Raw genomic sequence first — 26,403 nt, forward strand, 5'->3', positions numbered from 1 at the left:
TCCGCCGCCGTTCTGCATTGAGCAGACGCATCATCCCCAGTCACTGTAGCTGTCGCGTTGAATTGATCCAGAAGCTGTGCTCGAGCGCCGAAACGGGGGCAACAAGCGGACAGTGGTACGGCCGCGGAGGCGGGTGGGTTGAGATCGACAACGGTTGTGGTTGAGGTCGGCCGCGGCGAAGAGTGGTGTGGCAGCGACCTGGGCACACGCCAGGGTGGACCAGGGTCGACGCGATGCGCTCGAGCGCCGCAACGGGGGCAGTGAGCGGGGAGAGGTACGGCCGCGGAGGCGGGTGGGTTGAGATCAACAACGGTGGCGGTTGAGGTCGGTCGCGACGGCGAGTGGTGTGGCGGCGGCCTGGGCACACGCTAGGGTGGCCCAGCATCGACGGGAGGAGGCGATGCGTACGGGTATAATTTTTGCAGCGAATCGTTTTTTCCTTTTGCGTTGCAGATAAATGATGGAGCGTGGGTTGAATAACAAAAATTACATGAGCTTTTTTATAAAAATACCGTGGTGGATTTTCCGACGGAAGCAATAGCCTCTTTATATTATTATTACTAGCAAAAGGGCCCATGCGTTGCAACGGGAGAAAGAAATACCACACAGCACACGCTCTTAATTTATAAAAAATGTTTATAATTTGAAAATTTATAGTTACGATACAAATAAAGATGGTCTTATCCTATAAAAATGCAGTTCAAAATTTCACAGGTCTTCTATTTTAACACGGCTTGCATGTAGATTTAATACGTATAAAGAATCAGTCAAGTGACCTTCAGTTTCATCTCTAATCCTGATTTTGTTGACGTGTTCATTCCCAACTCGGATGAGTACCGGTATAAAAGAAAGACGAATAATGACTTATTTATTAAGATTGCACCCTAGATAGTATTTTTATTAAACGTTTAACAGATAAAATAATATCATATTTAAATTCTACATATTTTTCTAATCAAATTCCATGTATAATATGTTAAATTTAGAGTTACGGTTTAAAAGATATGAGTATTTAAAAATGTATTTAATATATACTATGAGTTTAATGTCATAAACAGTAAGTTTTTGTTATAAAATTACCTCGATGGATTTTTCAACGGAAACAATGGTCTCTTTATTATTAGGTAAAGATTATTAGGTAGAGATATTAGGTATAGAATTGGAGTAGAATACTAAGCTTAAGCTGAAGACAATTTGGAGACGGAGGGAGGAAGTAGGAAGTAAAGAAAGAAGTTGTGGCGGAGGGAAAGCATCGGATCGGAGTTGCCGTCGCACCAACTACTAGTACTAGTCAGTCGTCGTCTTCCACCTTGGCCTCCACTCCAGCTTCCTCCCTCGCGCCGCCAATGGCGTCCGCCTCCCCCAAACCCTAACCCCCACCCCCACCCCCCGACCCGCCGGATAGGCCATGGGATCCCAGCCGGCGCCGTCCCGCGCGGCCCTGGAGATCTTCGCGGCGCTGGACCCGGCGGCGCTGGCGTCGCTCCCGGCCTCGACGCCGCTCACGGTCCGCTCCGCGGCCCTCTCGGCGCCGGGCCTCCTCTACCTCGGCACGGGCGGGGGGAAGCTCCTGCTCTTCTCCCTCGGGACCCCCTCCTCCTCCTCCTCCCCCGACTTCCTCCGCCTGCTCCCCATCGGCGCCACCCGCCCTGTCTCCGCCATCCTCCCGCTCCCCTCCGTCGCCCGCGTCCTCGTGCTCGCCGACGGCATGCTCCTCCTCGCCGACCCGCTCCTCGCGCGCCCCGTCCGCCGCCTCGGCTCCCTCCGCGCCGTCGCCGCCGTCGCCGCCTCCCCCTCCTCCTGCTCCCTGGCAGTCGCGGTCGGCAAGAGGCTGCTCGTCCTCGACCTCGCCCTGCGCGAGGCCGACGAGCTGGAGGTGCAGACGCGGGAGATCGCCGCTGGGGTCGACGGGATCAGCGCCCTCGCCTGGGTGGGCGAGGACTCGGTCTTCGCCGGCACCGCGTCGGGGTACTCGCTCTTCTCCGCGAGCGGCGGCACGGGGCAGCGCACAGACATATTCACCCTCCCGGAGTCGGCCGGGGCGCCGAGGATCAGGCCGCTGTCCGGCGGCCAGGAGGTGATGCTGCTGGTGGACAATGTCGGGGTGGTCGTCGACCGGTCCGGGCAGCCCGTCGGAAGCAGCTTCGTGTTCAACAGCAGGCCGGATTGCATCGTCGAGGTGTTCCCGTATGTGGTTGTCGCTGCGGAGTCCAAGGTGGATGTGTACAGGAGGAGGAACGGGGTGCATCTGCAGACCATTCCGGTCGCGAGGACCGGCACGGGTCTTCTGACCGTGGCGAGTGATGATGATGGAAGCGGCGGGGAGGTCGTTGTGGTTGCTACGGCTTATAAGGTAAAGTAGGTATGTTGTTGACTCAGCCATCAATGGAACTTGCCCCCAAATTTATGAATACGCGATGTTGCTTTCTATCAGTAGCTTTGCGCTGCATACTGTGAAAATTAATGCCATTTTGATAATCTTAGTGAGATGCCAAGTAGGTGCAATGTTGTTGAGTTAACATTCTTAGATCGGCCTGGAAGAACATTTAACTTTAAGTGGGCATGAATTGAAACTAGGTGTGTGTAGAACAGCAACAACTTACACTAGTTTTGTAGCCTCCGGTAAGTTTACGAGCAAACAGAATTCCCCTTCTCTTTTAGAAAATATGCAGGCAGCTCCCTGATCAGTGTTGTTGTTGGTTGCTGTAAAAAACAATGTAGTTACTAGTGCATAAATGAGTCTCGAGACATGCCAAGCTAAGGTACTCACCATTTGAACTTTTTGGGCCATCATGAGTTATCTGGATGTTAGACGTTTGTTACCTTTTAGTTATGGCTACCATAATTGGTTATGGCCATCATGACTAACATCACCTTGACAAAATTCTGCTCCACATTATCAGTTGATTGCCAGCTGTTACTGTACCAGCCAACTAGTGCTAATTATTTTCTACTTTTCCCATATCAGTTTTCGGTGAAAAAACAAGACAGAAAAGTGGAGCTGGAAATTGGCACTAACTGTTTTCCACTGATTTCAAAATGAGATTAAGAGTGTAGTCTAGCGATCGTTTTCTCAGGTGTAGTCATGCTACAACTGATGGATAAATGACTTGTCCAGGTTTTCTGTTACCGTAAAGTATCCGCAGTGGAGCAGATCAAGGCATCATTACGAGTAAAGAGTTATACAGAGGCTGTTTCTTTGCTGGAAGAGTTTGAATCTGACGGTGAAATCTTGAATGATATGATTTCCTTTGTGCATGCACAATTTGGATTCTTGTTATTCTTTGACTTGCGTTTTGAGGATGCTGTTAACCATTTCTTGCTGTCGGAGACTATGCAACCAGCAGAAATATTTCCATTCATCATGCGGGATCCTAATCGTTGGTCAGATCTGGTATGTCACATTGTCACTTAGTTGGGCGAAATTGTTATATAGCCATTTTACTCCATTCTCCATTTCGAAAGTAGCTTATAGATTATCTGCAAGACCATGCTTTATTTGTTTTAACCTGTGTATGACAGAAGTTCATGATTAATAAACCTTTTAGCTTTAGTATGATTCATTTAATTTGATCCAACCAGTGTACATTTGATCATAAAGCTTTTGTAGCTAGGATCTCTTGCAACTTTTATCAACTAATTTAGGAAACTGTGAAATAAATTTGAAGTTCTCCTCAATGCACAGCTGGTAGCTTTTAGTTAAGCTGTTGATGCCTATAAGATTCCCCAGCCTGATTTATCTTCAGCTAGCCTTTTTTTAAGAGGACATAGTTTTAAAAATTATTAATTTGCAAAATTTAGGTGCCAAGAAAGCGTTATTGGGGCTTGCATCCTCCCCCTAAGCCCCTCGAAGAAGTTATTGACGATGGACTAGAAACACTTCAACGTGCATTGTTTCTCAAAAAGGCAGGTGTGGACACAGTTGTGGATGAAGATTTCCTTTCAAATCCTCCAACTAGAGCTGATCTATTGGAACTAGCTATCAGAAATATTATCAGGTTTGGTTTATCCATGGTATTTATATATTCACTTGTGAACTGCAATGAAGCTTGCTTGTATTGACCAATGTCGGAATGCTAAATGAAACCAGGTACCTTTGTGTTTCGCGAGAGAAAAGCTTGTCTCCTGCTGAGATGGAAGGAGTCGATACTCTTCTGATGTACCTTTATAGAGCACTTGATCTGGTTGATGACATGGAGAAGCTTGCATCATCTCAAAATAGCTGTGTTGTGGTATGTATATTTCCCTATAATCACAGCCCTGCTTTTCAGCATAACGAGCTTATGACTATTACACACTCTATTGTACTGAAATCAATATCAACCCTGGATTTGAAGATATTTAGTATGCTATAGACTTGTTCTTCTCAGGCTTTCATCACATAGGATGCAAAATTAGAAAGGTGCATTTATTGTAAAAATCATGGGTGGTGCAGGAGGAACTAGAATCACTGTTGGACAACTCTGGACATTTGCGGACGCTTGCTTTCTTATATGGCAGTAAGGGAATGTGCTCTCAAGCTGTTGCTATCTGGCGTATCTTAGCAAGGAATTACAGCACAGGTTTGTGGAGGGATCGTCCTAATCTTGCTGGAAAGGACTCCCAGGAATCATCTTTGGCTGATAAAAAATCCGGCGAGGAAATTGCTGCTATCGAAGCCTCCAAGATACTTCAAGCAACATCTGATCAAGACCTTGTTCTCGAACATCTTGGATGGGTATGTGCTTCATGCTAAGAACTCAGTATCTTACAATGAGCTGTGTCATTATGTTGTGATTTGTGAATATTATTGAATATCCTCATGCAGGTGGCAGACATTGATCAGGACCTCGCAACTGCAATTTTAACGTCCGAGATGAGGGAAAATCAGCTTTCTTCTGGTAATGAATTTGTTTCAAACAATTTTGTTTGTTAGTACCTTTACTGTCTTATTCATGGCAGTCCAGTACATTCTCCAGTTTTTACTTGTGAGCATGTCCAGACTATGCTCCTTTTTCTCTCTCTCAAAAACTGTTTCAAAAAGACCCTGCGGTTACAGCTGATTTTATCCATGAAATGCCATGTTTAACTATTTAGGGATGTTAAATATTAAATAACCTTGACATGTAATGAACTCTGTTAACAATTGTTTTGGTTGGCTGTTATTCTGCAGAAAAGGTTATTGCCGCCCTTGATTCAGAAAAAGTTGGGATTCACCAAAGGTATTGATGAAACCTTCAATAACTTAAATCTCTCAAGATTCCGTAATGAACCCCGATGGGTATGAAGAACATATGAACATAATACCTCTATAGTTCAGTTGTTGATCCATTTTGTACTGCTAGTTTGTGTACTACACACTTATACGAACTTCAGCAATGGGATAATAGCTTAACTAATTACTCATTCTTGCTGGATTTCAGCCTGTACAGTAACCTGAACCTTGGTATGACTGCTTAAGAATCTCCTATCTCCCATGCCAGCTAATTTGCATAGATACTGTTCTGCAATAGTGATTAAGCGCCACCTGCCAGGCCGTATGCCCATGGGTGCAGGATTCCTCAAAAAGCGCGGGCGAGGACAGACTTGTTCTAACTCCTAACTTTAGTCTGATTTTGTACTTATAAATACTCTATCAAGAGTGCAACATAATGGGCCCCCAAACTAGTGCTTGGTATGAATCTTACATTTTGTTAATCTTAGACAAACAGTGTTTTTCATGCACATGTTCATCATATAATGTTGTCCATGTCATATCCTGTGGCTGTTGTTATTCTATAACCTCCTTTGTTTGACATTTCACAGTCATCAGCAGAAATAAGTTCTTTATAATGTGGTAGTTATGTTTGGTACTCAGATCCCTCTACTATCACGCAAATTTAACTCACTAAGTAATGCAGATATTTGCAGTGGTTGATCGAGGATCAGGGTTGTGACGACCCTCACTATCACACGTCATATGCACTATTGCTGTCGAAATCTGCCATTGAAGCATTTCATATGGAGTCCAATTCTGGAGAGAAAAATGATAAAGAAAGCGACTCGGATATACAGTTCATTTATTCATTGAGGGAAAGATTGCAATTGTTTTTGCAAGCTTCGGACTTATATGATCCAGAAGAAGTGCTTGATGTGATAGCAGAGTCTGAGCTATGGCTGGAAAAGGTCTCGTGACAAATTTCGGCCTTCCTTGATGTGGTTACATGTTCATCTCTTCATTTGTCCAGAATTGTGTTTAAGTCTGACCTATTTGTTCTAGTTTGGGATACTAAGGCATTCATTTTTCTTTTGTCAGGCAATATTGTATAGGAAGATGGGCCAAGAGAACATTGTACTTCAGATACTCGCACTGTAAGATGCTATCTTGCAGTTATTGTTATTTAATTATTTGGTTGTTGTAACCTACAATACTAGTGGTGTTCTGTTCACCTGGACTTTAGGTCCAGACACAACATGTCTTTTACCATTTCTAGTTTTGTTGTTCTGACTGATATTTGTTGGTCTATGTTGAAGGAAGCTGGAGGATAGTGAAGCTGCTGAGCAGTACTGTGCAGAGATTGGTCGAGACGATGCTTATATTCAGTATGTTATTGTTTGACTAGTAATTCTTATTCGTTTTTTTTATGATGATCCAATTGGATTATCTTTGTTCCTTAGTTAATGTTATGTGCATCTTGCTTTGAACTCAGGCTTTTGGATTTGTATTTGGACCCGAAAAATGGGAGAGAACCGATGTTTACGGCAGCTGTGCGACTTCTTCATAATCATGGGAAATCTTTGGATCCCATACAAGTACTGGAGGTACTATTTCCTTATATTACTATGGCCACTCTCTGTTACACACAGCTTTTATTAGGATATAAGAATTCTGAAATCTGAAGCACAATATTGTCCCAGAGATTATCCTCAGACATGCCTCTTCAGCTAGCCTCAGATACGATTTTGCGAATGCTAAGAGCTCGGGTGCACCATCATCGGCAAGGGCAGGTAAACATATTTGATTCCTGGGTTTAGCCTTAGTCTTCTATCTTAATTTGGACCCCTTGATGTTTCTATGTTGAGCTTACGTGAGATCTGACCTGCAAATCCCATTTCTTTTGTTTTGTCCTTCTGCTTCTGTCATCAGATTGTTCATAATTTGTCACGCGCGACGAATGTTGATGCACGATTAACAAGACTGGAGGAGAGATCGAGGCATGTGCAGCTAACCGATGAGAGTATCTGCGATTCATGTCGAGCTCGACTTGGCACCAAGCTATTCGTCATGTACCCAGACGACTCGGTTGTTTGCTACAGGGTAACAAGTGCAACAACTTTGTTGTTTAGCTGGCTATTTACTCTTCTGCATGGAAGTTTCACTAGATCTGACTTGTTATCGTGGACTCGTGGTTGCCTGCAGTGCTACCGAAACCAAGGCGATTCTGTTTCAGGACGAGGCCGTAACTTCAGGAAAGATGCTATATTCAAACAAAGTTGGCTCGTTAGTAGATAGCAAAGGTTGACCAGCAAAACTGGTACAGACGCTTTTTTTGACATGAACAATGGAGAAAGGTTATGCATACCGCCCTTGCGGTTCAAGGTACATGATCCTGCAACAGTTCCTTCGAAATGCTCTAAATCGTGCAACATCATCGGGGGGCTTCCCCGATGCGCTATTAATTTCATTTATCCGGGCGGGCGACAGTCTGCCATGTGTATGCGATGGCCCTAGGGGCTGGCTTGCACACTCTTATCCCGGAAAATGTTGAGGAACTCGATTCATTTCCTTTTTCTCCCAGAGCACTTGAAAATGGGATGTAACTTGCAGGAATAGTTTGTTAGCGGTAACACTGTAAATGGCGGTTGTAATTGCTGTGCTGAGGGGTAGAAATGACTATATCGACAGTGGAACATAACACCAAACATATTTTTTAACTGGTATAGTGGTATGAGACTGAAATTTTGCATTGCCTGTCGTGTGCACTATGCTATTAGCAACAGCAGGATCAAGTTGAAATGCGCAAAATTAAACATATTCCCTCCGTTCCTAAATTACTTGTCGCCGAAATAAACAGAAATGGATGTACCTAGAACTAAAAGTATATCTAGATTAGATACATCCATTTGTGCGACGAGTAATTCTTGAACGGTATTGGAGTGACCAATCGCATTTTGCTGCTTCCTGTCCATACATCAACTGAAAGGCCATTGCATCATCATCATCATGATCATCCACTTTGTTGTTGATATGTATCCATGGTGTGGTGGTAATGCCTGATGATGCCTGCCCATAATCCATGTCCTAATTTCTACCGGCGTTGTCGGTTAAAAGAGACTAATGTATATATGTATCTTGAAAATATCTGGGCTGGCCAGGTGAGTGATTGTCGCTGCCATGGCATGCGTTTGTGTTGCCCATTAGGCTGCTGCACTTTGTGCAAATGTTTATTGATCCCACTGGGCTCAGTGTTAGTGCACCCCCTCCAAACTAGCACCTTTTACCACACTATAAGTAGACTGCCCGGCGCCATGCAGCCTCACTCATCAAGGACCAGCTCAGTAAGCCTAGTAAGTAGTAACACACCAGACACACAACAAGAGAGAGTTCACTTGGACTGCCTCAAGAAGATGGCGGGCGCCTCCCCTCTTCACCTCCTGCTCTCCTTCCTCCTCCTTGTTTTGATGGCGGCGGCGGACCAGTGCCATGACGACGACCACGCCGCCCTGGTCGCCATCGACACCGCCTTGGGCAGCCCCTACCACTTTGCGTCCTGGACGCCCGACTCCGCCTGTTGCGACTGGTACGACGTCGACTGTGATGCTGACACGGGCCGCGTCGTCGGTCTCCGTGTCTACCAGGACACCAACATGTCCGGCATCATCCCGGACGCCATCGCCAATCTCACCTTCCTCGAGACCCTCACCCTCCATCACCTCCCGGCCATCTCCGGTGCCATCCCGGACTCCCTCGTCGCGCTTTCCAACCTCTCGGAGCTCACAATCTCCTACACGGGTGTGTCCGGCCCGGTCCCCTCCTTCCTCGGTGCTCTCACCGCACTCACGCTTCTCGACCTCTCCTACAACTCCCTCGCTGGCGTCATCCCACCGTCCCTCGCCGACCTCATCAACCTCTCCAGCATCAACCTCCGTCGCAACCGCCTCTCCGGCGCCATCCCATCGCTCCTCCTATCCAAGTCCCCCGATGGTGCCTACCTCCAACTCTCCCACAACAACCTTTCCGGCATCATCCCGACCGAGTTCGCCACCGTCAACTTCTCCTACGTCGACCTCTCCCGCAACACCCTCTCCGGCGACGCCACCTGCCTCTTCGGCGCCCAGAAGGCCATCCAACACCTCGACGTGTCCCGCAACGCTTTGAACTTCGACCTCTCTGATGTGGAGTTCCCCGAGCAGCTCACCTACGCCGACCTCAGCCACAACGCCATCCGCGGCGCCATCCCGGCGCAGGTGGCGACCTTGGATGGCCTCCAGCAGTTCAACGTGAGCTTCAACAGGCTGTGCGGCGCCGTGCCCACCGGTGGCAACATGTCCAGGTTCGGCCGCTACAGCTACCTCCACAACAAGTGCCTCTGCGGCACGCCGCTCACCGCCTGCCGCCAGAGGCCCGTCGGCTACCTCCATTAGTGCGTCTTCCATCCATCGGTTCAATAAAAACCTCCAAATTGAAGCCATGATGATGAGATGTGATATGAGCAAGTATGTACCAATGGAGTGATTAGTACGGTGATCGCAGCAATGTAATAATAAGCACTAGTATATCAGTGGTGATCAAACTGACCACTGATTAATTAAGCCATGCGTGATGATGTAGAGCTTCACAGAGCTAATGAATGAATGTACTCGATATTGCAAGGTTATATATACATAATGAAGCTTGGTTGGTTTTCTTTCTCCTCTGTGTTTGTGAAAATCTAGTATGCTCACTACCAAAAAAGGGGAAATCATCTAAAGGAAAATACTCGCTAAAAACAGACTTCTTCTGTGGCTATGCTGCTCGCCTAAATCGATATCAATGACTTATATCATACTACTTAGGTATATATGGATGGGTCTGGCGTCTATCTGAAAAATGCCGAGGGGCTCCAGGGAGCGGACCTCACCGGTATTTGTCCCTTCAAGTCAACTTGAGATTAGCAGCTATCATTTCGTCATATTTGTATGATTTCTTTAGATAGATACACGAGAAAATCTGTGCTCGGCAACCCGTTCGATGATAAAGATAGTTTTGTGGTAGCTAAAGAAGAAGAAGGGCAAGCCGGCGGGGCTGCACGTGATGATGAGGAAGGGCTTGTGTTTGAGAAAGAACATGTTGTGCTTGAGGATGTTGGAAGGCCAAGACTTTCCCAAAAGCAGCAACAGATAAACCAAGGCAGCATGGTTGAAGGACATTTCTGGAAAAGGAAGGTATGATACTTGAGTAATAGCCCGCTATAGCCTCGCTATAGCCTTTTCAGCAGGGTGCCGCTAAATGGTATCATGTACAAATATGCCGCTATAGCTGATTTAGAGGCTCGCCGCTATTTGCCGTAGCCCGCTATTTAAAACATTGTACTTGACACGGGGGAGGGGGGGGGGAGTATTTGGAAAGAGCACATGTGAAGACTTCAAACTGGCCAATGTGTCAATCAAACAGAGGCTCATGATATGAGGTTTCACAGTATGGTTCAACAATACATCTACGAGAGCATTTGCTTGGACCCAAAGAGATTTCCTTTCTTGTTATGCCTCAACAAACCGTCAAACTTGTTATCATTAACAAGCACCGGTGGCGGAGGCAGAAATAATTTTCAGATGTGGCGGAGTTTATGAAGCAGAAAACCATGTATAGTACAATTATGCAAGAGCTCAAGTGAGATTAACAACCTCACTAGAAGTGTGGGGGACCAAGTGAAAGTTTCTTAATTGAGTGTAGGGCTGACCATTGACTCGTTAGGGAACTCCGCATATTGAAACTATGAGTCTCAACTGAAGGATACTTACTTCTCGCTATAATCCCTTGCGCTTGGCGGGTCAACATGATTTCCGTTGGAACTTAAGAATAAGTAACATCCGTAACATAGGCTTCCTCGGAGTCTACTAAGGTCCTGAAGCCATCTCCGGGTCATCTCCATCTCGCCTTTTTCTTACAATAAAGTTTAGTCCAAACTAGTGATTGAGCTCCTACTTTGTGTGGGAGGCTCAAGGAGAAGAAGGTGACTCTTGGCGGCGTTGGTAAACCATGGTGGCACCCACACCTCTCGCATAGTGGCTAGCTTCTCTCCAAGGAAATGGATACATCTTCATCTCTGCATGCCTCGGTTAATTCTTATCCAAGGTTTGACACCTGTATATTTACTTTGATCCCTTGACCTTCATATTTGCATATAGGTTGTACCCACCATAGTTGCATTTAAGAGAACTTATTTATCCGCAATGCCTAAAATGCAAAAAAGAAGAAGTAAATTTACAATTGCTTACTCTCAACCCCTAGTCAATCATCTTGATCCTTCAGTTCCTAATAAAAAATCAGTCCGAAGGATTACATCTGGCCCAAAAGCTCAACACCAGACATCCTCTCAAACCCCGAGAGGCGATCAATTACACACCATCAACAAACCATAAACACCATTATTGATGAAGAACCCGTAGTGACATACATATATATATCAACATTTTAAACTCAAAGCTTTAAGGGATAAAACCATTCTTCAAGAAAGCATACACTTATTCAATTCAATATGCAATACTTTTTCTACAAGCACTTGCACACAAAAATTGGCAATAAATAAGAAAGAATTAGGAACTCCAAGCTTTGCCTTGTTTTGTTCCCTCCCCTCCACAATCACACTTTATAATTTACAGAAACAACAATTAGTCACATTGATCGTGACTATTTACTATGTATATTAAAGAGGTTGCACCATATTGTTCCGTCATAGCGGCAAGTTGTCTCGGCATCGGGGGCATGTCAATCTCCTGTAGACCCTCGAGAACCCGTACCATTTCACCCATTGTCGGTCGATCAAATTCATTATCTTGGATACACCAACATGCAACCTTGCAAACCCTTTCGACCTCTTCTAAATTGAAGTCACCATGCAAATTTGGATCCACCAAACTCTGCACATCACCCCCATGAAGCTTGTAGATAGCTTGCACTGGGAAAAATTTAGCAGAGTAGTTGTTCCTAGTGTTGCCAGATGAATTCCTAGTCCCTGATATGATTTCTAGAAGTACCATGCCGAAGCTATAAACATCAATTTTTGGCGTAATAGCATTCCCGCTAAGCCACTCCGGAGCGAGATAACCAACAGTTCCTCTGAATGTGGTTAGAATTCGGCTAAAATCCCGTCCAACTAATGCTGCCAACCCAAAGTCTGCAATTTTAGGAACAAAAGATGCATCCAAAAGTATATTTTCTGGCTTAATATCACAGTGTATGATGCATTGGCGACAACTCTGATGCAAGTAGGACAATCCTCTAGCAATTCCAAGGGTTATTTGAAATCTAGTGTTCCAGTTCAGGATATCACCATTGGCATTGCTCTTCTTAAACAAATGGCCATCCAGAGACCCATTTGGCATGTGTTCATATACAAGTAACCTTTTATCACCTTCGCTACAGAAACCAATCAACTTGACTATGTTGATATGTTGGATCAGTCCAACTGAGCTCACCTCGGCCCTGAATTGCTTCTCTCCTTGACATGCACGATCAAGCCTTTTCACTGCTATACTAGTTGAGTCATTCAACACCCCCTTGTATACAGAACCAAAACCACCTCCTCCTAGCTTTTCTGAGAAGTTTTTAGTAGCACGGACTAAATCCGTGAATCTAAATGCCATAATCCCTCCACCACTATCATGATTACCATGTACGCACCATTTGAATTTCTTCATCCAAATCAATAACAACACCATGAGCATTAGTAATCCAAGACCAATAATGGCTCCGGCAGTAACAACTCCAAAATGCGGTTTTCTTTTAATTTTTCTGAAACTTAAATCTTTGGCGGCAAGGCGAATATAAAGAACATCTTCAGCTGTAAAATCAATGCCATCATTCATATTTACACTAAGTAATTCCCCATACCACACAGAGCATTTGTCATTGTTAAATGAATAAGCAGTGCAAGAGCAAGAGCTAAGACAAGCTTCTTCGCATTTTTTCTTAGTGGAAGCAAGGACTATCAATTGGGGCTTGTAGGGCAATGTAACTTGAGCAATCGGGCGGAACATGTCTTCTGAACTTGTCATGTCTTTCCCACTAGTGCCGCAGTACTGCAATGGTGTATTTCTGATGCATCCGCCTGTTCTATCATTAAACTCCCAATCCTATGGAGACTTCTGAGAGAAGCCCTCCATACACTCACATAACATATGTGCCTTGTTGTTGCAGAGCGCAAACGGTCCACATGTAGCAGGCGTCATGCAGGGACCATCAGGGTTGGCACCTATGGTTTCCCAAGTCTGCCTGGCTTGAGACCAAAACATCATTTTTATCTGACCAGAGGTGTCTAATGAGACAAATAAAGGTGGTGATTCATCCGGTGAAGTGTACATGTAGTACTCCTCTCGGTTGTTATCAACATATGTTGGGTTAACCAGACCTTTGATCCGAGGATCCAAATCTACCAGCGACTGGATTATTGGTACCAATGTTGATGTTGTAGAGGACACAAACTGCCAATACACCACAGAGGGGTTGTTGCGGCGCTTGAGGACCATCCCCATGGCACCTTCTAGTCCAACGCTGTATGAGCCAAGACCGGGATTAATGAGGCTCTTCTTTGAGATGATCGTGTTACTCAAGCCGGTGACCTTGTTCCAGCCAAGCTTGGCGCCAGGAAGCACAGCATCTGTTGGGTGGTCGAAGCTCTGCCACGACGGCATCTCTTGGCTAGTGTTTGTGTTTGTGGGTAGGAGGACAAGGTTTTCACTGTTGAGGAGAACAAGGGTTGTAGTTGTGCTGGTGGTTTGTGTCCTATTGACGATGTGAGTGGACCAAACAAGGGATTCAGTGCCGGTAACAACATGGTCTACGGCGATTACAAGATTGCCGTCACTTGAGATCCTGAGCTGTGTGGAGTTGATGATGGGGTGGGGAATGGGCTTCTCCCTATTAGCAACCCACACAGTAGTAAAAACAGGCACTTTATTGAACCATATGCCAAAGTACCAGCTGGAGCTGGAGTTGTGGTGGGACTTACTACTACTCATGGGGCTTGAAATCATTGTAGCTGGTTGGAAGAAGCCGAGCGCGTACTTGCCGTTTCTTGAGACGAGCTTGCCGGCACCAACACCAACGGCGGCGAGCGTTTGGCCGGCCACAAGAGTGTCGCCTGCAGAGGAGCACCGAGGAGCTGCGTGCGAGAGGAGGAGAAGCCCGAGTAATGTGTAGATGAGCGGAGGCATGGCATGGGCAAGTTGTTGGGGGGAAGAGGCGATATTTTGGATGGATGGATGGATGGATGAACGAATGCTTTGTTCTACTAACTCTTCGGAGAAGGAAGAAGATCGTGCGTGCATATATAGGGAATACACCATTCTACCTGTTGGCTGTACGTGTGTAGTTACAAGGTCAACCAAAGAGGTTAATTAAGCACATGGATTAGCTAGTAATCATGTAGTACTAGCTAACCATGTGAGTTGGACACTTGAATAAGTTGAGTTCCCTTTCTATGAACCCTTGTGAAGGGTGATTAATATACCTGCAGGTCCTACCAAGTAGACTTCATCAACAAATTGAATAAATGATTATCAAGACGCATCGAATTGCAGTTACAAAATTATCATATCAAGGTGAGCTATAATTCCTCATATCAACAATAATTGAGTGACCACAAATAAATATTTTTTTGTGACGAAAAAGACTTTTATTCCAGGCTGATAGAGTTACAGTCAAGAGGCAAAAGATCCTCGATACATGATGGTCCTAGCTAGATACATCCACACAGCCGTGGTACACAACAATCTATCTCTTGGCATCATTTTCGTATAGGGTTTATACAGTTATATACACAACAATTTATATATATCACCATGGTATTCGCTTATCATCAACATCAACATTACACAACAATTTCTATATCTCACAGCGAACAAACAACACTTTGTGTTAAATTTGTGATACATGTGTACAGCTATGGCATGATCCAGAAGTTGAGAGCAAATTTTAGTTAGCAAAGCTCTTTCGAGACTTCGATTTGTTTATATACAGTAGCCTAATTAATTTAATTGATGGCGGCTATACATAGGAGTACTAGTTATGCTTTTATACATGCTGGGGGAATCTGACCTTTGACTAGCAACTTCCTTATGTATTACTGATTCATAATTTTGCTTTAGGCGCGTACAATATTAGAATGTTATTGATGGCGGCTACTAGCTATGTTGTTAGGGGGATTTGACCTTTGATTACTTTGTTTATTTATTACAGATTTGTATTTGGTGATCTCACTGATTTTCGTTCATCAATCTTGGTGAATGATTCTCTATCTAAAAAAAAAAATCTTGGTGAATGATTAAGTGTGTTTGCTTCCTAATAAAGTTCACTTCGATGTAAAAATGAATTCCCCTAATCACGACTGTTTTTTGTTGTTGCAAAAAGGCCAAAGTCTAGCACATACCCTTATAAAAACACCCTCACAAAAAAAAAATCCAAGTCCTTGGGGGTGCCGAAGTCTTCTTCTATTGCGTCCACCGGTGGCGCGCCATGAGCAAAACTCATTGCTGCCTCTCAGCCTCCGTCTCAGTAGAGAAAGCTTGTTTAAACCGAGGAGTTTGTAGAAGCAACGGCCGGGATGTTTTCGATGTAGACCTGAAGATGCCGGTGACCATGATCCGTGGAGCAAATAGTCACCCGGAGATGGGAACTTCTGAGAATGCCCGAAATTCAACAAATATATATGTACCAATGCATGAGAACGGACGTTTGGAAGCCGAGCTTCACGAAGCTTGAAATTTTTGAAAAAAATGAAATTTTAAACTTTTCGGTTTAAAAAAAATCTAAAAAAATATGCAAGTAAAGAAGGATGTTATGTGTATGTGTGTAAAGTTTTAGGATGAAATACCTTGAAATAAGATGTGCACAGAAAAGACAAATTCATGGCCTGAGACGATAAATAGTATCATATGTTAAAAAGCCCCAGATTTGTCTTTTTTGTACAGGCCTCATTTCAACATATTTTTTTTCTGAAAATTTACACACATGTGTGTTACGCCCTCACTTATCTCTCTATTTTTTTTTCAAAAACTTTTGTAATGTAAAAATATGAATTCTCATGAATTTTTGGATTTCAAATTTAAAGGCCACCATGGAGGCCGAGCTCCAAAAGCAATTTCCGCCAGTGAATGAATAGCATATCTTCAACACATTGTTTAAAGGTTTCTGATAATCTAACTAAAAGTATTATAATATGGTCTAAATATCATTACATTATAAGAAATACACCCAAATTTGGCTTTATGTTTTTATGCATATTTGGAGAGGGTGCCATGGCACCCATTTTTCGAACCGGGCTTCCTCCCCTTTCCATTACTTTCATAACGGAAATACAACGTTTTTGAAGCCAGAACCAGAAAGAGAGGAAAAGGGAAAAAAGCGAGTTCGTAACAATATCAGGAACCCACCGTTTATGCCTGTCATCAGGAACATAAACTGTGGGGCAAAAACCTGATATCATCCGAAACTGCGCAAAGACCAAAAGCTACACTACCACAAACCAGTACCGCAACCAGGGTTCCATACAACCATAACCAAACCAGGCCCACAAAAGAGCACAAGACATAAAGAAAGGGTCTCAGACTGACAGAGTCTTCTTCATCATGAACCAAGCTTTGCATTGTAACCAGCCAGAGCCACCGCCAAGAAATCGTCATCTTCACCAGCACTTACCATTCCTCCCAGCCTTCTTCCTCCTCCGCTTGTTCGGTAGATTCTGGCCTCGGTGGTCCACACAGCAGCAGCATCTGGGATGCGCTCTTTTTCAGTAACTGAGCTCCCTTCTTGACAGTCTCCGCCATCACAGGTTTTTGCATACCTGCCCAGTATTCAACAAACGCACAGGTTGTGAAAACAATTTCAAAAGGAGTGTTCGCACCTTTGATGATGCAACAGACTTGTGCGCAACTTCTTGGCACCCATGGAACCCCCACTGGATACACCCCTGATTTAATCTGAACAATTTTCCATTTTGTGCGCAACTTTATCTGGTGTTCTTTTCTATGAAATGCTGTTCTTGAAAGGGTGCCCAAAATTTAGCTAAAATGAGTCGATTCCCAACCCATTTCACACATCTTTGATGATGCAACAGACTCGTATTACTTTTTGTTCTTACTTCCTAACATGCAAATTATGTTCTTGTACTACTTGTTTTTTTGGATCATACAGGAGTTACCTATGTGCATACGCAATTGCCGTTCAATTACTCTGCTCATTCAAAAACTTCTCGCCATTCTTTTAGTGTGAACTCACATCAACAAAAACGCAATGTTTCCCTTCACTTCTGTTTTTTGCAACAAAACATGATTAGTAAGGCATAACAAACATATTTTGAATGGCTTGCTGAAGGAGCTGTCGACGTGAGTCTGGGGAGCAAAGTGCATGACGGTGTCGATCGACTCGGTGACCAGGAGGTGGTTCACCAGGTCGGCGCTGGCAATGTCGCCTGTGACAAACTTGAAATTCGAGGATCCACAAGAAGCAGGGTCGAGGTTCCTGAGACTGAACACTTGGGTAACAAAGCTAGTGATCCGAGTATATTGCGAAGTCGGCTCCCTAGGGTTCCCTCCCTCCCCCCACCGCCGCCGCCGCCGCCGAACTCCCTAGGCCCCCGTCGCCGCCGCCGCCGGCCGTCCCCGCCCCCCTCCCCCCTCCCCCTCCCGGATCCGCCTTGGGCCGCCTCCCCGGGAGGTGGCCGGGGCGGCGCGAGCCCCGCCCCTCTTCGGCCTCCTTCCTCCTCCTTCCCTCCCTGCCGCCCCCGGCGCTTGGCCGGGTGGTGTTGACGGCGGCGGGACTGCCTGTCCCCGCGCGCACGACTCCCTACCTGGGGCATGGGGGCAGCGGCGGTGCTACTCGGCTCGACGACGGTCCGACGACCCGGCAGCAGTGGTCGGCGACGCGCGAGGTGGTGGTGTTGCCCCTTGGCGATGAGACAGCGTGGTGATGCAGGTTGGCCGGTGGCGCGCCCCCGGCCCAGATCTGGGCCCTGTGGGCCCCATCTGGGTCCTAGCGGGCCGGCTCCCGGCGTGGCTTCATCGTCGTCTGTGTGGTGAGGAGGATGAGCAGCTTGGACGGGGGGCGGCGACGTTGAAGGCGCGCCTGCTGCAGCGCGATGGCGGGAGCTTTACGGGCGTGGAGAGCCCGGTCGGGCCTTTGGGACCACGGGCCTGGTATGCTCCTGCTATTGTGCCCGGTCGGCTACCGTCGTCGACGGTGGAGGTTGTACCCTCCCGTGCGCCAACGGTGTTGTGGCCCTAGTCCCGGCTCCTATTCCCCGCTGTGCAGGACTCACTTCATGGTGCCGTGGTGAGACGGCGTGGAGGCTTCATGACCGCGGTGGTGCAAGATGGTGGTCGGTTTGGTGGCAGGCTCTGGAGCATCCGAGGTGAAGGTTGGGATGGGGGGAAACCCCTGTCGGCCTGGCCGACACCGACGCGGCGATGCCTGTGGGTGCCGCCGGACCTTCCCGGAGGGTTGTCGGGGGCGACCCTTCCTCTTGCCTCGTCACGTACCAGGGGAAACCCTTGGCAGCAGCGTCATCGTCATCGCGGTCCTTCTTGGAGGTGTTGATTGGTACCGGTGCTTCGGAGCCTTGGAGCTTGGTGGGAGATCTTCGGTGGGCGCAGTGGTCGTGAAGCGTCTTCGTTTCTGTCGATCCGCCGTTGTCGACATTTTTCTCTTGTTGTTTCTCTTTCGTTTCTTTTGGATGTGATTGTGCTGCTTCCGTCCCAGCACCTGCTGTTGACTGTATCAGTTGGTTGCTCTGTAGTACAAAGCGGGAGCAAACCCTTTTTCGGGAGGTTCGACTGGAGCAGTAGTCGATTCTGTCGAGGACAACGGTGTTGTAGTGTGGGTAGTTCACTGGCCAGACGGTTCGCTACGAGGGACACGATGAAACCTGTTATGAGGATGCTCTTGGGCTCATAGGTTGCCATCTGGAGCAGCTTGACTGATTTTCCTAAAGAGTTAAATGCATGGGCGGTCCCTATTCTTTTCCCGAAGTCTCACTTGGGTCCTAATTCTTTAAAAACGTTCATCTTAGTCCTAATCGTTTCTAAAGCTGTTCACTACAGGTCCTAAACTCCTCTCCAGCGACTTTGACCATCGCTGACCAGCGCCACGTCGACAGTGGGCCCGAGAAGGCTAACCGGTTGGGCGTGTAAGTTTGCAAATGCCCCCATCCCTTTCCTTGTCCTCATTTCTTGGTCCTCGATTCCATCCCCATCCTCTCTCGCGTTTCTGACGGCGACCGGCACCGGAGGCGTTGCTGTGGCGACCAGGGGCTTTGACCGGGGGCGCTAGGATGGCGCTAGAGCTGTGGTGACCCGGCGATCCTCCTCCGCAGTACGGTAAGGATCCCTAACCCTAATCTTCTCCGTTCTTGTCCGTTCTTCTCTGTTCGGCTCTGTATGCATCTGTAGATTTTGACTATCAGATTTTACTTAGGACCACTTGAGGAGGTTTTCACCGTAGAGATCAACTATGGGGGCTTTTTTTGCGGATTTGGCGCATCGAAGACGTATGTTGATGGGAAAGTTGCTCGATTTGATGGGTGCGAAGCAGACACGTGGTCTCCTCTGTGGCTCACCGACTTTATGAGTCAGCTAGGTTATGATGCTCCAGGAAATTACAACTTGTATTGGTTGCTCCCTACAATGAACCTAGATGCAGGACTTCGGATAGTGAACTGCGACACTGATACATTGAGCATGATTGCTATTGTTCCCAAGTTCGAGTATTTTCAGATGTATGTTGACCACAAAGATACGTCATTTGGCAATATATTTGATGATATTAACATTGCCAATGTAGCTGGCAGTAGCAATGCACCACCAATGCCACAAAATCATGGACATGAGCCGAGAAGGAGTAGGAGAACAAATGTGGTTCAAGAGGCAGCACACAGTACTTGTGATGGCAGTGACAAAACTGACAGTAGTGACAGTGAATGGGATTCAGAGTGGGTAGATTCTGATAATGAACTTGCCAAGGATGATGATGACCTTTTTAATGAATGGGTTGATGCAGATTTTGGTAAGAAAACAAAGAAAGGATCCAAAAGGAGGTGGACAGTGACTATGATTCAGATGACTTTGAGGAGAAAAAAGATTCTGATAATGAAGAGGATGATTCTGCAAAAGAAGTGGAGGCAGTTGATGCACTAGGAGAAAAACCGTGAAAAAGAAAGTGAAGCTGAGAAGGTGGAGGTCAGAAAACATGAAGGAAATCAAATTTCACCTTGGCATGGTTTTTCTGACAGTTGGTGAACTTAGAGAAGCAATACAAGAATAGATTGTGAAGGAAAGACTGCAGGTATACTACAAGAAGAATGACTTGCAGAGGATTAGGGCATGTTGCATTGGAGACTGTCCATGGTATATGTATGCTGCACCTGACAGCAGGACAAAGTCTTGGGTGGTGAAGAAGTTTGTTGGAGAGCACACATGCTCAAGAAAGTGGGAACTGAAGCAATTCACAGCAAAGTACTTAGCTAACAAATATTTGGAAAGCTTTAGAGCTGATGATAAGATGTCACTAAGGAATTTTGCAAGAATTATTCAACAAGATTTTAACATGGAGTGTATAACACCCAAGCTAGCAAGAGCAAGAAGAATTGCACTTAATCGAATTAATGGAGATGAATTGGAGCAGTACAATAAGTTGTGGGACTTTGCAGCTGAAATTAGAAGAAGCAATCCTCGGAGTACAATGTTTGTAAATGCCAAGGATGGGGTATTTGTGAACTGTTACATGTCATTAGATGCTTGCAAGAGAGGATTCTTATTAGGTTGTAGGCCCATTATTTGTATTGATGGGTGCCATATCAAGAACAGGTTTGGTGGAGTGATGTTGACAGCTGTTGGAGTGGACCCAAATGACTGTATTTTCCCAATTGCCATTGCTATAGTTGAAGTTGAAGATACTGTCAGTTGGAAGTGGTTTCTGAGCACACTCAAGGAGGATTTGGGCATAGAAAACACAAGGCCATGGACAGTAATGAGTAATAGGCAGAAGGGGTTGATCAATGCTGTCAATGCATTATTTCCTGATGCACAACACAGATTTTGTGTAAGACACTTGCATCAGAACTTTGCGAAGAATTGGAGAGGTGAAATCTTCAAAAACAAGTTGTGGCAGATTGCGAGAGCAACACGTGAGGCAGACTGGCAGAAGTACATGGATGAGATGAAGGCATTGGACCAGGAAGCATTTGAGTATTTGAATGCAATTGACCCAAGGCAATGGTGCAAAGATTTTTTGAGGAACTTCCGAAGTGTGATTTGCTTTTGAACAATAGCTGCGAAGTTTTCAACAAGTGAGTAACTCTAGCATATCCAGTACACAAAAATTATAGTAGCTGTAGCATATCATGTCCATATCCACTAATTGTAGCATATCATGTCCATATCCACTAATTGTAGCATATCATGTCCATATCCAGTGACTGTAGCTTTAACTGTTACTACTTGTTTCATTTGCAATGTAGATACATACTTCATGCTAGGGAAATGCCTATTGTCACTTCTCTCAAGAAGATAAAAGACCAGCTAATGACTAGATTCTATAGCAAAAGCAATGAACCAGAAGAGTGGTGTGGTACAATTTGTCCTAAAATTAGGAAAAAATTGGACAAAAACATTGACTGGTCCAACAACTACCAAGCTTTACCTGCTGCAAAACACCTATTCAAGGTGATTGGTTTGTTTGGGGAATATGAAGTGGACACCAAGAAAATGGAGTGCTCATGTAGGGCCTGGCAGTTGTCAGGAATTCCATGTAGACATGCATGTGCATGTTTAAGATATGAGAGGATCAAGCCAGAAGATGTGGTCAACAAATGCTACAACATTGAAGCATTCAAACTAGCTTATGGCCAGGTGATAATGCCATGTAGTGACCCCAAAGTATGGAAGAAAATGTATGGCCCTCCAATGGGACCACCCAAATTTGACAAGCAAGTAGGCAGGCCTAGCAAAAAAAGAAAGAAAAATCCACTAGAGGAAGATGATGGGACAAGGATGAGCAGGCATGGCATAATTGGGCATCGTAGTGTGTGTAATGAACCCGGGCACAATAAGAGAAAGTGTCCACGTCTGGGCAGAGGTCCACAAGCAGCACAAATACTAGTGGAAGAAGAAGAAGCAACAACAGAAATACCAGTGGAAGAAGAAGCAGCAGCAGCAACAGAAATACCAGTGGAAGAAGAAGAAGCAACATCAGAAATACCAGTGGAAGAAGAAGCAGCAGCAGCAGAAATACCAGTGGAAGAATGAGAAGCAACAGCAGAAATACCAGTGGAAGAAGAAGCAGCAGCAACAGAAATGCCAGTTCAGCCAGATCCAATTCAAGTTGTTTATGCTAATGAAGAGGAAGAAGCACATACCAGGAAGAAATTACCAGTTAAGAGGAGGACTAGTTCCAAGGTGACAAATTATAATTTCTCACAATTTTGCATGTGCCAGTTACTTGCTCTCACATTTTTCATTTCTTTCCAGAAAAAAGTATTACCACACATGGGAACAACTGCATCAAGTGTGGTGTCATCTACTGTTGACATTTCTAATTCTAGTGTGCTTCAGGTCCTGCAAGATCAAGTCAGTGTTGGAAATTAAATTATTTCATGATTCTAGTTTATTGTGGCATCTACTTCAGACATTTCCCACATTCTAATTCATTGTCTTCTGCAGGCTATAGCCACTCAACAATCTCAGGCTCCACTCCCAGGTCCTTTACCTGAGAACCAATTTATTGCATGCTGCAGAGATGACCTGCCCCCTCCCTCTACAAGAACTATTGCCTCAACATTTGGGTTGAAAAGAAGGAAGGTGGTGCCAAGGACTAAGGAGAACAAGGTCCCATAGGATTAGAGAACAGATTTGAGAAGTTTATTTTGCTACTGGAACTGTTGTTTAGTGCAAGATCTGTCATCTGTATGTTGCTAAACTGAGAAGTTTATTTTGGTAATGCAACTGTTGTTCAGTGCACATCTTTTGGTAGTGCAACATCTGTATGCCCTATTGCAAGCTGTTGGTAAACTCCATTTGTGAAAGGGAATTTATGGTTGGTTTAACTATGGGAGCAGGAAACTGGGGAGCAGGAAACTGTTGCAAGCTGTTTTGGGTTTGTTTTGGTGTGTAAATTGAACCGTGGGAGCAGGAAACTAGGAAATTAGAAGGCTTGGCCTTTTAAGGGTTCATTTGCAAACTTTCCCAACCGCCCAGCGCGGGAGATCTCCGGCCAAACGGCCATTGTCGACATGGCGCTGGTCAGCGATGGTCAAAGTCGTTGGAGAGGAGTTTAGGACCTGTAGTGAACAGCCTTAGAAACGATTAGGACTAAGATGAACGTTTTCAAAGAATTAGGACCCAAGTGAGACTTCGAGAAAAGAATAGGGACCGTCCATGCATTTAACTCTTTCCTAAAGAACAAAATATTAACAAGTAGTATTGGTTATTGGTTATTACATATTCACAGGAATGTTGATGCAGGATGACCGAATTACTGCGAGAACCGCAAGCGAGTGATACTTGCCTGCTAGGAAACAACCACAGCCGCCCGTAAATTAAGCAGCTAGATTTATTATGCCCTACAATCGAGCCGGAGGCGTCGAGCTCTACAAGCAGCACAACGCAGAGTGACGTGTGGGGACGGGCCGGACAATAAGCGTGCCGATGCGGCAGAACAACACATGATACAAAATGCAAACAGAGATCAGTGACCTGAAAGTGAAACCCAGTGCACGCAGTATTCTCACATCTAACACTAGCGCTCAAGGCAAACAAATGGATGGTGGAAGGGGACGACCGAACGGGGACGGGAGCTCACCCAGGTGGTCGATAGAGGCGGCAATGGCAGTGACCGAGCTTGATTCAGGGGAGCTAGCTAGTGTTGGTAGAGTGTTAAACAATATGTTACATGTGCGTGTGTTTTTCTGTTGTAATTGTGTTGGGCTGTTAGAAATAGATCCTCCCACGTTTAGTTTCCTTGGAGATCAATCCAATAGCCCAACTAACCCTGTAATCTTCTTTCTATACTAACACGTACGCGTCCCTGCCGATGGTATACGCTTCTAGCCTCTCCTTTTAGCCTAGGTAAGGAAGCTGAGGATTGATTCAGCGGTATAGCGTAATTCCAAACCTGGTGCAACCTGTGGGGAAAGTAAATCTATTATTTACTGTGCTTTTTCTTCTTCTTCCTAATAATAAAGTCAATCTCCGAGTTACCCTGCTAAATCTATGGTTGTTGAATAAAAAGTGAATTAAACAATCTGGAACATATTTTGTACTCCCTTCATCCCAGAATGTAGGACGTTTTTTGACACTAAACGTCCTACATTATTGGATGGAGGGAGTAGAAACTATGGCACAATTGCCTACCCATGATGTGAATTTTTGTGAAGAAATGACATCTATGGAATTATGGACGATTTTTTTAAAATGAGAGCTCATATATATATATATATATATATATATATATATATATATATATAAAGCAAAAATGTTCTGTCAAAGTGGCGATCGGCACGCTCGATCTCGATCTGGAGCCATGGTGACGGCCGATCAAGGAAGGAGGGGGAATTGGGGCTGACCCTCATGCCTGCGGTCATATGAAGAGGTAAACACACTCAGTGATCACTGCCAGCTCGCGCTATCGGCCCCTTGGCCATATCCTCACGCCACTAAGTGATGGATGAAGTTTACACTCCATTCTGCCGACCATCAATAACAAAGGGGAGGAAACAAGAAAACAAATGGTCTCTCTTATGGAGGTAATGTGCTTGATTGGGGGTTTGGGTGCCTTACAGTTCTCCCCTTGACCTAGACAGATGACTAGCTGAATATTTTCGGTTATGAACTTGTATTGGACTAAAAGGATAAGGAATGGTGCATGCCACTTTGTAAAGGTACAAAGTGATCCAAATGTTTTTATGTTTACAAAAGCATGATATGAAGCTCAAATGGGTCTCATCTTTTTATTACATGATAAGTCATGCATTAGAAACCATTATGAATTATTGAGTTTTAGAAGTGCCTATGCATTTTTTTTAGATTTAATGACACAAATGGACATTAAAGAAACATATTTTTAGTTCCATAAACTTGAATTGGCGAAGACATTATTCATGTATATTTGGAGTAGACATGTCCCAAGGGACATCTAGGAATTTTGGTAGGAGTTTTGCTCATAAGAAAATGAGGATTCCGATACAAGTGTAAGACTACTAGATTAGGGTTTTTGATTCTGTAAATTGGAATTAGAGTTTGGAGAAAATTGGGGTTAAGAAAGTGCGATTATGGCATCTACAAAGAGGTGATTACTAGATTAGGGTTTCTGATTACAAGTCACACCACCGACCAACGGCCAGCTACAAGCTACTCCCTTGATAACCACACATACCCAAACTCGACCTAGAGCCACGCACACCCTCGAAAGCCATTGTCGAGGTCTTCAAGGTGACGCCTCCAAGGAGGTAGCGATATCGCAGACACCGTCGTCACCCGATAGTGGATGGTAGCTTGCACATGACCACAAGTCCACTACCTTTGTCGCACCCTACTACTTCTTCCGTCCCATGATATAAGGGCGTTTTTGACGACGGAGGGAGTAGTTCATTACCTGCCTACCTCGCCACCCGCTCTGTCGCCTCACCCCGAACTGCCCCATGCACACAAAAATTTAGTCAGCCAAAGTGAGAATGATGGTTAGCCATCAAAATATATGCATGAGAGGCATGGTGCGATGAGACCCCTGCCGCCCTTACCTCCACTAAATAATCACACTGTAAAACATGCATATATCAAATCGTAATAAGCAAGCCACTAATTAAAACCTAGAGCTTCATGAAGTTATTGGATGTATAGTTGTATACTCGATATTGTGAGGAAGGGTTAAAAATTTCAACGAAACATCCAAAGTTTCACATATTTCAGCGGGGTCCGAAATATTTTTAACACCGAAATTTCGAGGCATTTTCAAACCGATTTCAAAATAAATTTATGCCAGAATTCATTAAAACTAAGTGAAATTTGAAGTCCTAAAGTCCGAAATAATTTCCGATATATGTGAAAGTTTGGAAATTTTGCGTAGTTTAGTGAGGCCGGAATTATTTTGTTTCCGAAATTAAAAACCTTACGGCATAATGCATGCATGCATGCGCAGTTTTGATCGAGATAAGATCCAAGATGTTGCAAGGCATCGCTAATTAGCCGCCAGTGCTACAT

At 45.1% G+C, this 26,403-nt stretch overlaps 2 protein-coding genes and 1 pseudogene across 3 annotated transcripts; 2 read left to right on the top strand and 1 right to left on the bottom strand.

The window, feature by feature from the left end:
* The first annotated feature begins 1,259 nt into the window (after positions 1-1,259).
* Positions 1,260-7,925, top strand: LOC123427537 (vacuolar sorting protein 3). 2 transcript variants are annotated; one of them, XM_045111648.1, is made up of 14 exons: positions 1,260-2,353; positions 3,119-3,394; positions 3,802-3,998; positions 4,091-4,232; positions 4,436-4,717; positions 4,808-4,880; positions 5,153-5,201; positions 5,880-6,144; positions 6,275-6,330; positions 6,493-6,561; positions 6,669-6,780; positions 6,877-6,966; positions 7,106-7,276; positions 7,379-7,925. In XM_045111648.1, the coding sequence occupies exons 1-14, from the start codon at positions 1,409-1,411 to the stop codon at positions 7,469-7,471; spliced, it is 2,820 nt and encodes a 939-aa protein (XP_044967583.1). In that variant the 5' UTR covers positions 1,260-1,408; the 3' UTR covers positions 7,472-7,925. The 2 variants fall into 2 exon arrangements, 1 of the variants encoding a protein (XP_044967583.1); XR_006622417.1 differs by lacking the exon at positions 7,379-7,925 and having other exon boundaries at positions 6,497-6,561; positions 7,106-7,246.
* A 582-nt stretch (positions 7,926-8,507) lies between these two features.
* LOC123403860 (polygalacturonase inhibitor-like) lies at positions 8,508-9,866 on the top strand. Its single transcript, XM_045097782.1, has one exon. The coding sequence runs from the start codon at positions 8,587-8,589 to the stop codon at positions 9,601-9,603; it is 1,017 nt and encodes a 338-aa protein (XP_044953717.1). The 5' UTR covers positions 8,508-8,586; the 3' UTR covers positions 9,604-9,866.
* Positions 9,867-11,801: 1,935 nt separating this feature from the next.
* On the bottom strand, positions 11,802-14,395 carry LOC123403870 (annotated as a pseudogene).
* Between the last annotated feature and the right edge of the window lie 12,008 nt (positions 14,396-26,403).

This window comes from Hordeum vulgare, chromosome 1H (assembly GCF_904849725.1).
Source record: "Hordeum vulgare subsp. vulgare chromosome 1H, MorexV3_pseudomolecules_assembly, whole genome shotgun sequence".
Classification (NCBI taxonomy): Eukaryota; Viridiplantae; Streptophyta; class Magnoliopsida; order Poales; family Poaceae; genus Hordeum; species Hordeum vulgare.

Coding starts and splice junctions, on each gene's coding strand:
- LOC123427537 (XM_045111648.1), top strand. CDS start 1,409: ATGGGATCCCAGCCGGCGCCGTCCCGCGCGGCCCTGGAGATCTTCGCG. Junction 6,562..6,668: donor CGAGACGATGCTTATATTCA/GTATGTTATTGT, acceptor CTTTGAACTCAG/GCTTTTGGATTTGTATTTGG. Junction 6,781..6,876: donor ATCCCATACAAGTACTGGAG/GTACTATTTCCT, acceptor ATATTGTCCCAG/AGATTATCCTCAGACATGCC.
- LOC123403860 (XM_045097782.1), top strand. CDS start 8,587: ATGGCGGGCGCCTCCCCTCTTCACCTCCTGCTCTCCTTCCTCCTCCTT.